General features: G+C 45.1%; 1 protein-coding gene across 1 annotated transcript in view; it reads right to left on the bottom strand.

Moving 5' to 3' along the window:
* Positions 1 to 12,500, bottom strand: part of LOC134078416 (diacylglycerol kinase beta) — a gene marked incomplete in the record, with an annotated part of 92,319 nt that overhangs the window by 66,845 nt on the left and 12,974 nt on the right. Inside the window, 2 exon segments of the mRNA XM_062534353.1 lie at positions 1,762 to 1,838; positions 5,367 to 6,181. Coding sequence (XP_062390337.1) covers positions 1,762 to 1,838; positions 5,367 to 5,445 — 156 coding nt within the window.

Raw genomic sequence — 12,500 nt, 5'->3', positions numbered from 1 at the left:
AGTAAATTTTGATTTGTGTTCCTTTATTCACATAATGTGGATACTGAATGAATAGAGCCGATGCATATTTCAAGACAAAGATTACATGTTTGAGTAAGCTTCTCCAAAACAACTTTGCGGATTGCTGACTTCTAAAATTAGCCATCCAAACTCGTTCACTCTTTCTGTCTCCGGTCTCCATTGTGGCTTGACTCTGACCATTACTGTTTTGGGGCTTTGTTCACATTTCCCCCCATTTGTTTTCTCTTGCCTTTTTTGGGCATCGCTCGCTCTGAAACGCTCTGCTGACAATACGTAAGAGAGAAAGACGTTAAAATAATAAAAATGTTTTTAAAAAACTATGTATTAAAAAAAAAAGCTACAGGTTCAGCGCAAGGCAAGGTGTTTGGTTACGTTCTGCTGTGGCGTGTCTCTGGATTCTGTCCAAACGTGGCCTTAAGACATGAGCTGAAGTGCTACAGAGGCATGTGGTGACTGAGTGCTGATGTCCTTTGGTGTTGTGTGAAGAATAATAAGGAGACACACTGGGGCTAAACTTTATGTAGAACTGCCTGTGTTCTACTCAAGAAAATGTGTCTGCGTGTACATGTGTGTAGACAGATGTTTGTGTTTGTGTGTGTGTGTGTGTGTGTGTGTGTGTGTGTTGTATTCATAGTACGTGCACATTTGAGCCAGTATGCTCTAAGCATGGTTTCTTGTCTACAGGAAGTGGTTAGAGGAACTCCCTTCTTCGCAGAACATGAGTAAGGCAACATCCATAACCATAATCACCCCGCATCACCCGAAAACCTCTCTTCAAAAGTACACACCAACTAAAAAAAAAAAAGTTACCAACAGGGCCTTTTCTTCAAAACATGTGAGCAGAAGGATCCACCACCACTTCAAAGGAGAGGGAAACAAATGAGATTTATCTCCGTCTTTGTCTCATAAATCACCCCCCCTTGGCTGAACGGACACTTCTCCTACACCCCAAAAACCTCCAGCTTCATGCCCATCATGGTGCACTCCTTCACACCTGCTATTTACAGCCCGGCTCGGGCTCATCCGTCAGGGAGAAATACGGGCGCTGTCACGACGCGGGCCGGCAGAGGGAGGTCGTGCTGATAGCTCGTTGCCCTCTGCTCACTGGGCCCGGGCCTGGTGCGGTGTGGGTAGCCGTGTTCAGATTGATGAGTCGTCTTCCCCCCTCCATTCTACCTTTTTTTCCGCGTCCGATGCAGGGGACACGGCCTGGCTGGGGCCCGCTCGCTCGCTGGCGCCTGGACACGCACTGGTCTCCTCTGACCCCAACGGCTGAGGCGCCCCGCGCCCGCATCGATTCGCCCCGAGTGTCTCTCGCGAGGCGCCACTGACCGGCCAGCCGACAAATGGGGCCGTTCGTTATCCTGAGAGGAAGGCCACCGAGAAGGCACAGACGATGGATGACGATCCGCCGTTTAATGGGATAGCGTGTGAAAAAAACACTAAAAAGAACTACACACCGGTGCGTCGTAAGTGCAGCGATGAGGAGCGCTGCCTGGCACAGAACGACTCTGCCACGGCACGTTGCCATGTGCGGATGCAAACTGGCATCGCCGCTGACCCATTCCTCAGCAGCTGACCGCAGGCGAAAGGGAACTTAGTGGACGTGAAGGTGAGCTATGCGACGTCTGCCCCTGGCTGGGGACCTTGGTGGCCCGGGGGCACCGCGACGGTCGCTGGGCACCGGGACAAGGCCATTAACTCTCACAGGGGTAGTAATCTGCTCTGCGGGTGACATACCTGCTCCGGGTTGTACTTGGAGAGGACACCGTTGCCGTGGAACTCCTCCAGGACATCCTTCAGCTTCTTGGTGGAGTCTGCGGTGACAAGAGAGAAAGAGAGAGAGAGAGAGAGAGAGAGAGAGAGAGAGAGAGAGAGAGAGGGAGAACAAAGAAATGAAAGGAAAGATGAACACAGGAAAAAGGAATGCAGCTTTCATTTCATTTCATTTCATTTCTCGCTCATTTCCTTTGTAGAAACAACACACTAATCAACATTTCTGTACATTTGCCAGAGTTAGCCAGCTGGATAAGTCTCAACAGCCTCTGGTGAAACAATTTGAGAAATGATCAATACTGATAAGGGTAATATTTAGTAATACTTAAATTCCACATCCAGCTCAACTGATATTCAACCTCCCAGTGGATATTTGAGCAAAAGAAAGGAATTCTGGGGTAGGATGTAACTTGTACTGTATATGTGAAATATATTTCTAAGAGATGAGCTCTTTATTCTACCAAAATAGAATGTACCTGGAGACTGCTAACAGATAAACAGTGTACCTCAACATGACTCCCCCCGACACAGCAATGTCTTTTTGTCATGTTGCGTGCTTTACCGAACCCGCACGTTAACATGTTGCATAACGCTCAATACAGTGTAAACCCTCCATCTTATATGCATATGTAAATCAATAAATAAGCCAATTTCGCAGACCAAATATTGGCACAGTCAAACATTCAATTACCAACACAGATTGCATTGTGTTGCCTCACTCTCGCCAACTTCCTCCTGCTTAGTGTGTCATGACTAGAGGAGAGCTGGGCCGGGCTAAATGAATTGTGCTAATAAAGAAAGCCGGGCAATTAAACTGCAGACAGCAGTCGAGAAGAAATATCACCCTGTCATATATGCAGTGGCTTGGGCAGAAATTACTTTGACCCTCTCCCATTCCCTCCTCCTTCCCTATTTCTCTCTCTCTCTCTCTCTCTCTCTCTCTCGCTCTGTCTCTCTCTCTCTCCTCTTCCTCTGTCTCTGCATCTGTCTCTCTCTTTGTCTCTCCACCTCTGTGTATTATGAGACAAATTGTGAGTCATCACGGCTATCATATCACTGCCCCTGAATGCTGACGGCCCGCAGCACCTGGGGTTGTCCCTGGGTCACATTGTGATTACTCATCTGCCCAGCTACTGCTGAAAAGGGCATCAGCAGCATCAACAGCAACAGCAGCATCAGCAGCAGCGGCGGTGGCGGCCACAGCAGCTGGCTGAATCACCACAGGATCATCAAAAAACAAACAAATACTACAATTTACACAAATATTGCGCCAGCAAACACCTCTCAGATAACAAAACAAACAACATTAAAAAAAGAAAAAGAAAAAAACGGAACAGGCTAGGTAACAACCTAATTTGTGTTTTGTGCTGGGTTTTTAATTCTCGGCATGACATGCTGCTCTAAGCTAGATGAAAAGTGTGTGTGTGTGTGTGTGTGTGTGTGGGGGGGGGGCAGATAGTTGAGCACATGGTGTGTATAGTACACGTGCACTTAGATTCACACACTCTCTCTCTCCCACACACACACACACACACACACACACTCACACACTCAAACACACACACACACACACACACACACACACACACACACACACACACACACACACACACACACACACACACACACACACACACACACACACACACACGCACGCACACCATATGCACAAACCCATAAAATACAAAGAAGGTCAACAGTGGTGGAAAACTAAAGAACTGCCTAAGCACATTCATGCATTAGATGTCACGCTGCATTGCAACTAAGCTTCGTATGAGAGGCTGTGCGAGTGAGATGGAGTGTGGGTTTGGTGTCACATGTAGAATAGTGTGTGTGATAGTGGCTTGTTGAGAACAGATGACAGAAGAGTTTGATCATTAACACCACAGAGACAAAATAAACAAGCCCTTTAGCGCCTGCTCTGCCTAAGAGAGAATACGGACAGACACACACACATTCATGCACGCACACACATGTCCACAAGCACACACACAAGTGCAAACACAAGTACACACACACACACACACACACACACACACACACACACACACACACACACACACACACACACCCAAACACACACATACATAATATCCTGTATCAACCATGTGTCTCCTCTACCACAGATGCACATAACAATGAGTGCACAACTTGACCGCTAACAACACCATCGGCCTGAACATCATGCGTCATTAGCGCCACACACTTAGGGTGGGAAAAGATGAACATAAATAAATCAAAACACCCTACTGTGGGTCCTGCTACACCTCTGTCTTTACTGTCTCTATCTCTACACTTTTACAGCTCAAAGATCTTGCCCCATGGGTGAAAATCCTCAGCATAGCACGCGCACGCCCACTATAATTTGCGACATTTCTCTAAAAAAGTCGGAACTGAGTCTGTCAATTCCGGTGAAGTGGAGGCTGGAAGCTGAATATAACACATATACCTCAGCAAGACTTGTGGTGGTGACACACTGCTCTGAGCTGTCTTTACTGAGAAACATCCCACCAACTGTTCTCATCCACACCCCCAAAAAAAAAAAAAAACTCAACGCTAAGCACTTAGTCATGGGAGTCTCAATGCAGAACTTACTTTTCCAAAAGAGGAGAAGACTAACCCCACAGGCAGTGATTTAAAGGATACCTTTAAAAAGATAGCATCTGACAGTTGGCAAGGCACATTTAAAGATTTAAAGGCACATTTAGTTCCTGGGTGAAATACGCCCCCGGAAAACAAGGCTGGGAGTTCTGATCGGGAGGATGAGTCTGTGTAAATCAGCCTGGACATCATCCCTCCCATCGGAAGAATGTAATCAAACCTCTTTTATTTGCCTCCTCAATCTCGGCTCGCTCCAACTCTCATTACGGATGTGATGTACTCCACCAATTAGCATGAACATCTCGTAATAAGTCAACTCTCAACCCAGCAATAAAGGAAAGGACAATAAAAGCTGTGTGAGCTGTTGCCTTAGAGATCTTGACATGACAACGTCAGAATGTTCCATGCTAAAGGGGCTCCAGGAAGGACAAACACAGGCTCGGTGGGAGCAAGCATCGTAGGTACCGTACTAAGGACTGAGTCTCTAAAAAAAGAGCTTTCAGATGTAATGAAACATTCATTCCGGGACTACAGGACCATTAAAAATTACCGTCTTTCTTATAAAGCTCTTAACTCATCAAACCATTAGCATATCATATCATATTTCAGAACTTCATCAGCTATATTTTCTGAGGTCTGTGATTTTTGCTGTGGCTCAAATGAATAAGAAGGACTAACAGCCTCACATTACAAGACAAACTACTGTGAATGAACATGTGCGGTTATATGACCATCTATACCCTATAATAACAAATGGAAGCGTTTCTATTACAATTTCCACCCAGCGATGCTGTTTCACATTTCAGCTATCATCTGGGGAAATAGCCATTTTCATATTTTAATTTGCCTCTGACTATGATGGTAATGGCGGGGTCCATAATGCTGGAACTGCCCATTTAGAGAAGGTAATCACATTGGCAGAATGCATTTCCTGTGCAGAAATGGACGTCGGACTGTTGGATACTCACACTCACTGTACTGCTGCAGTTGAGCGAACTCTGCCGGACTCAGACACACCCAGCTGCAGTCCCCCATTTCACACTGCATGTGTGCACGTGTGTGTGTGTGTGTGTGTGTGTGTGTGTGTGTGTGTGTCTGTTCTTGCGTATGAGTGTTTGTATCTATAAGTTGGATATGTGAGCGTACATCTGTGAGGTGTGTATGTGTTTAGTGGGTGGGTGTGTGAGTGTATGTGTGTGTGTTTATGAGTTAGTATGGGGGTATGGGGGTCACAGTATGGGTATAATGTATGTGAGTGTGTGTCAACGTGTATGTATGTACAGTGTGAGTGGGTGTGTCTAGTCTAAGGGTGCGTGTGTGTCTATGTGTATCTGTGTGTTACTGGTGTGTGTGTGTGCGCGTGTGCGTGTGTGTTGTCGGCGACGGCGTTTATCCCTCGTGGAGGTGCGCTGAGGGGCTGCTGCGCAGGGCTGGCCACATCTCGGCTCCCTGCCTGCCGAGCCGGACGACGGGACGGGTCATCTGAAGCGACACAGACGCGCGAAGAGGAGACGATGAGGCGGCCGAGGAGGACAGACGACGCGCCGCCTGGGTGGGGGTGGGGGTGGGGCGGGCGGGGAGATCACAGAAAGGGTACGAGTGTGAAGGTCAGGCTCCGGCTCTGGCGAGGACGAGGACGAGGACGAGGATGGTGAAGAAGAGGCTGAGGTGCAGGCGGACGCTGGAGGCAGAGTTGGCTCAGGGCGACTGCCAGAGGCATGCAGGGAGATGTGTCGGATCCACCGGGGCGCTCACAGCGGCGCCCGATAATCTCTCCGTTAACCTAAGAGAGAGAGACAGGGAGGGAGAGGACAGAGACAGAGAGAAGAGGGGGGTAAAGGCAGAGAGAAAGAGAGAGGGAGAGGGAGAGAGAGAGAGAGGGAGAGAGAGAGAGAGAGGGAGAGAGAGAGAGAGAGAGAGACAGAAGTCCAAAAATGAACTTGATATCAATAGCTCTACTTGAACCGCACAGATACACTTCTGCATACTCACACGTAAACACACTTCAGAATGTAAGTGAAAATAGAAAGGGGGAGAGCAAAAAAAAAGGTCTGCCCTTTCCACTGACTGGCAGCACAGAAGGTGACGCAGAACATTGTGGTGGTTCGCTTTTGTCATGCGAGAGGGCCCAACCCTAACCAGCAGAATAGCAACAACTCCCACCACAGAGTTCTGCTGAAGAGTTCAAAGGGCCATGCATAGAGTGAGTCACATGGCCTGTGCCAGGCTCTGTGCATAACAGAAATCAATGCTCTCTCTCTTTCTCTTTCTCTCTCTCTCTCCCTCACTGTTTCTGTTTCTGTCTCTCTCTATGCCCTGCCTTTCTCTCTCTCTCTCTCTCTCTCTAACTCAAAGTATACAACAGCCACAGCAAGATAGAGAGAGAGAGAGAGAGTGAGAGGGGGAGAGAAAGAGAGGGAGAGGAATGGCGAAAGGAAGTGAAGAGCAAGCAGAGGATTACTCTGAGAGCCAGACAGTCAGAGTGAACATGAAATGACAGGCCCTGCAATGAGCTATCCTTTTGCTTGCAGGCTCTGTGTATATACAGTAGGTGGTGGTGCTGCTGGTGGTGGTGGCTAGCATTCAAAACCAGTTGAGCGGTAGATTAGTATCAGTACCTGACAAAATCCACACACAGGGCCATAAAAGAGCAGCAACGAGTCACAAGACTACTGTGTGTGTGTGTGTGTGTGTGTGTGTGTGTGTGTGTGTGTGTGTATGTGTGGTGCACCACATTTACTGGGGTCGTGTGCTGGAGGCCAGATCACAGGAAAGGAAGCGACCCAGGTGATTTCAAGAGTGAGTCGGTTTGAACACAAGTCCTGGAAGTCATGTCCTTAGGGTTTTTTTTTTTTTTTTTTTTGATGAACACATTTGCATCATGGAGTGAAGAGTCACACAATCTGGTAATGTCAGAATGTGAATCATAATTTCTCATATGTGCACCATATGAGTGATAATTTTCGCTAATTGGTGAAATGTGCTACTTGTTTGAGGTCCCCAGAGATGGAAAGAGAGAGAGGGAGATGATGTGTGTGTGTGTGTGTGCGTGTGTGTGTGTGTGTGTGTGTGTGTGTGTGTGTGTGTGTGAGAGAGAGAGAGAGTGAGAGAGAGAGAGAGAATCTCCCCAGAGTGAAACATCTGAATCACTCTGGGAAATGAGGCTTGCAAGACCATTACCAAACAGCTCTTTGCGGGAGCATCAATCAGTCATGCACACTCACTAACACATACGCACACACAGGGAGAGAGAGAGAGAGAGAGAGAGAGAGAGAGAGAGAGATGATAAAGAATGACAGAGTGAGAAAGAGAATATCATTCTCTTCTGTATCAATCTGATCTGCTCACTCTCCCGTGAATCTATAGATATGCCAAAAACTGACAGATAAATTCTATACTGAGGGGCATTGACATGCTTTGATGATCGAGATAATGGACAGTATATACATGGATAGAGTGATTGGGAGGATAAATAGATGATAGATCCACGATATTCCTTAGCCAACAATGGGCGTCGCCATGACACCTCAGTATAGAGATTGAGAACGTGATGTAAAACGCAACACATTTTGGAAATCGGTGGCCCAAAACTTAAGTTGTTTTACTGACGTGCGGGAACAACGAAGTGCAGTTGTGGAAAAATAATAGTAGGCCTACACGCCGTGTTTCAGAGGTGACAAAAAGTTTTCATTATTATCATGCCAGATCATAGACCCAGAACACTAGTTTACATGGGCTGGCATCAGGCGAGCCAAACATACCCATAATTCTTTGTGTTTTGATGAAGTTGGTCACATGTCTTAGAGATCTCTATTCAGAAAACGGTTTTCTATTTCCGGCGAAGCTGTGTTGTATCTATTTTAACATGACGGTTGACAGTGCTTAACATATCATAACGCATATAAAACTTAACTTTTCTACTCTATATCGGTTACAGTATATATTATGTAGTGTATCCATGCTGAGGGCAGAATTGTCAAGCATATAGGGTTAGAAGCATATTCTAGTTAGCAAACTGAAAACGCACAAAGCTAAGTTAACAGAATGAACGGAAGTTGAAAACCGGCCAGCTTTCCGGGTTAAGGAATAAGGTGTATACATGGCTGTTGCATAACAAGCTAGTAATAGCCTGGAAAGCAGGCCAGAACTTAGCCCCGACCACAAAATTTGAGGTTTATCAGTCGGAAGTGCCGTCTGGACTTTGAGAAGCAACTATGCCCCGACCAGAGTAGTTTGAACCAATCATATTCTTTCGGCGGGCTTTGTATGACGATGGACAGCTGAGCAACAGTGCCTCATCTACCACGTCACCTGAGCACGCTTCGATAGATTTTGTTTGCAACAAAAAGGCTGTTGCTAGAAGATAGACATGTAGATTTCGCTATTGCGTCTGTTGTGGAAGATATTGACAGTGCAATAAATAATAATAATAAAAAAGTGCCAAGGCATTTGTGGAGAAGGGGGATGGTTTGTGAGTTCTTCCTACAGGATGTACGGTAAGCTATTTAATTGCTCTGATTGGTTAGGTTCAATTGAGTGCAGAGCATTTTCTCTCTTGTGTTGGTTGAAACACATCCCATAATCACGTCCCAATGGAGCAGTATCAGACTCACAGACTCAGAGTATGATGACATCAGGCTAGGCTAGGAAGGATGTCTAAACGTTTTTATAAGTGGTTTCAAAGGTTACGTCTGTGGGACAAGTCTTGTTTGACCAGTGCATTCTCCTGTGCCGTTACACTAGGCCGGCTGGTAAATTCGTTTGCAAAATAATGAATTAGTATTAGCTATGAATCACTAGTTTTACATTAAATATGTGTATCTCTGATTGTTAACTCCTGGATTAACCGTGTAATTACTAATTGTCAGAAATATGGTGAAGTGTACCAAATCAAAACAGTCTCATCATACATTGGGAAAGAGGCTGTGGGTCATCTAAAAACTGGGGAGGGGGCCAGAAGAGAAACAACAGCGCTCTCTGAAAAAGCGAATGACAGCTACTGTATAGGAGGTCAATATCCACAAGGCCTTATCCTAACCCTAACCCAACCCTAAGTGATATTATTATAAGACCAGATGGGGAGGACAACAATATCCAGTAGACCGAGTATAGACCGACAAGACGAGGAGAGACAGAACCCGAACTTGGTGGATGACTTCCCAGACTAGGTGGTGTGCACACTGAAATAGGCTGGTAATGGGCTATGCCCATATTGATGCCCGGCATACCCACAGTAGATTCTCATAGAGAATAGTGCTCAGGAGAGACCTTGCCTATGCCTACCAGTGTGTACCAGTCACTGTAAGAGCTTTTCCAAGGCTGGAGTGGAAGAAGCAAATAACAAACACAGAGACAGGATGTGATTGGTCGAGGCCAAGGCCCGACTGAGTGCGGTAAAACCGGTGGGAATGGGGAGGAAGTGCTGCGTCTTTAGTCTTGGAACTTGATCTAAGGACATCAAGTTACAACCCTTAGGATGTGTTCAGCTGTGTCATAGGAAGCACTCGCTGCCCGTTGGCATAAATCATATAATACGCATCGATTTCTGACATAGAGGCAAGAATGCCAAAGGATGAGCAGGAGAGAGCTCCATAAGGTATCAGCGTTTCAGCAGTTCAGCATACAGCCCAGAAAGGATACAACGGCAGAAGTACTCAAAGTGTGGACTCAAAGTGATGGTCGATTGACTGAATGATTGGCAGATTAATTGATTGGTTGATTTACTGACTGATTGGCTGACTTCCTGTCTGATTGAGAGACTGCAAATGGCAGCTCATAAATATTCAGTCAAAGCGGCTGACTAGATGACACTAACATAGACTTTAATTGTCAATAGTACCATACAACAACATTTGCTCGTACAGCCTCTAAAACAATGCTCACATTCATTCATATACCGTAATTTCCCGACTATTAGACGCGGCTTATACATTGATACTTCAGCTATGAGGTTAATGCACAGGAACAGTTAATATGGTGTTAATATGGTTTTATTTCTTTTAACTTGCATAAAACACTGTCCTGCGGCTCATACACAATGCGGCCTATATGCAGGAAATTACTGTACACACACACATAATAATTTATGAACCCAGATATTCTTTAGAATATTAATTTTCCAACATTCCTAACACACCGTTGTGACAGTACACTCTTAAGGGTTAACAATGTTGCCAGGCCCCATTGTCTGAAAAGCACCCAAAACGAATACATTCCCAAAGCTAGTCTCCACTGTGGGTATGATGTGGCGTTCTGGTGACTGAAATGTTCACCCCATCCCAAAATGGACCACTTGGTCATTATGGATGTTGATCATGGATCACTTTTCTCTAAACATAGCTTAACCTTTAGGAGGGCACACCTGGAAAATAATTTAGCTTTCACCGGATTTATTTTTTACTCAGGGACATGGCCTGAGATTGGAAAACAAACAAACAAACAAACAAACAAAAAAAAAAAACATTAAAAAAACCCATTGAATTGCAACAACGCCATATCCATGTCAAGTGTTGGGGGTTTGAGAAAATTATTCTTTTGGCATGTTTTTCAACCAGTGGGACCTGGCGACCTTCTCATAGTAAATGGTAACACAGAAAACAAGGGCCTAGATTAAGATTCTGGAGGAAAAGATCAGGTAGTCTGCTGAGAGACCTGCCCCAATAGGCAGCATTGGACCATTAAACCACCACAATGATTCTAAACATACAGCCAAACATGGCAAGAAATTGTTAGCAGAGAACAATATATTCTTCTGATTCCATGTATCTTACATGTATTTGTCTTAAAAACCTTTTGGCAAGTGGCAGTGTCATTTTCAGCCACACACCAAAACATATTGGTAAAGAGAACATTTGATCAATTGATGCCAGGGGTATGAACAATTTTGTTCCTAACTGTATATATACTGTATATTTACATTTATTAGCACATTCTACCAGAGGAAGATTCAACAATTCTGACACTAGTTGATAACGTCAAAGGCTAATCAATCAGGGCTGCATTGCTAGAGAAGCTACCTTAGTCGTTGCCAAACCACCGTGGCTCACAGGCATGAGTGAGTGGATGTTGTGAACGCAGTTGTGTCTAACCACCATGACAATCTCTGCTGTTGTTACACCCCTGCACTCAAGATGGATGAATGTAAATTTAAAACATTATGATAAGTTAAAAGCGCTTGTCAAACTCTCACAGTGACAAAGAAGTCTGAAATACAGACGCTCTGCCCTACACACGTTTGTCATCTGACTTTGAGCGTTTTTTTGTGATCTTCGGAGTTTGACAGGTGCAATTATTCAAATTCCCTGTTATTTTCCCATAGGAAAAAACACATGGACCCGGATCTCCTTTTATGGGCAAAGATGGCAGCTTTTTTTAATAAGCGAACTCCAGAGGTCTATCATTTTTGTGACGCCATTTGCATTGCAACAACATATTGCTTGTAGATGTAGAACAACATGTAGGAAAACATACAAAGAAATGCCAGAAATACTGTTAGAGCCCTTCGAGCTCAACCAATGCGTGCTTTATATTCCACACATAAATCTTGGTTATTTGTGGTAATAAATCACACGTTGTCGCATTTGTTTGCACACAATTAATCACACGTTCTATCTCGTAACATTTGTTTTCACTCTCACTCTGAGGAAGGATTGACATTATTATTGCCATTAACCCTAGTTACTGCTGCTCACCACGTAACACAAAACCAACAGCATAATGGTGTTCTGCAAGGAAACATCGACATTAATAGTCATGAACCCCTACACAACAAGGCAACTATTCAGGAAAAAGATGGAGCAAACATCCATTAGTACTTCCAATGTAATTCCAAATGTGTCTATGTCTGGCTCAAAGATAGCTCACATGGCTAGCTATGATGCACATCTCTTCCAGGTGGATTTTGTATTAAAGGTGACTTTCATTCATGATTTGAGAGTATTGCACAGGATGCAATCTTCACCCTTTGTCTCTCTGTTTGGACCCCGTGCAGTCCTTGCAACACCTCAGACAGATGGGCTGAAAAACTGGCCACACCGAGGTGTTATAAACGCAAGCAGCTACGGCACACCACGTGAGAACTTCCCACTGGGTCACCATAAAAC

This window comes from Sardina pilchardus, chromosome 4 (genome assembly GCF_963854185.1).
Source record: "Sardina pilchardus chromosome 4, fSarPil1.1, whole genome shotgun sequence".
NCBI classification, from domain to species: domain Eukaryota; kingdom Metazoa; phylum Chordata; class Actinopteri; order Clupeiformes; family Clupeidae; genus Sardina; species Sardina pilchardus.
Note: the sequence above shows the minus strand (reverse complement) of the source record. Positions and strands in the feature narration are given on the sequence as shown.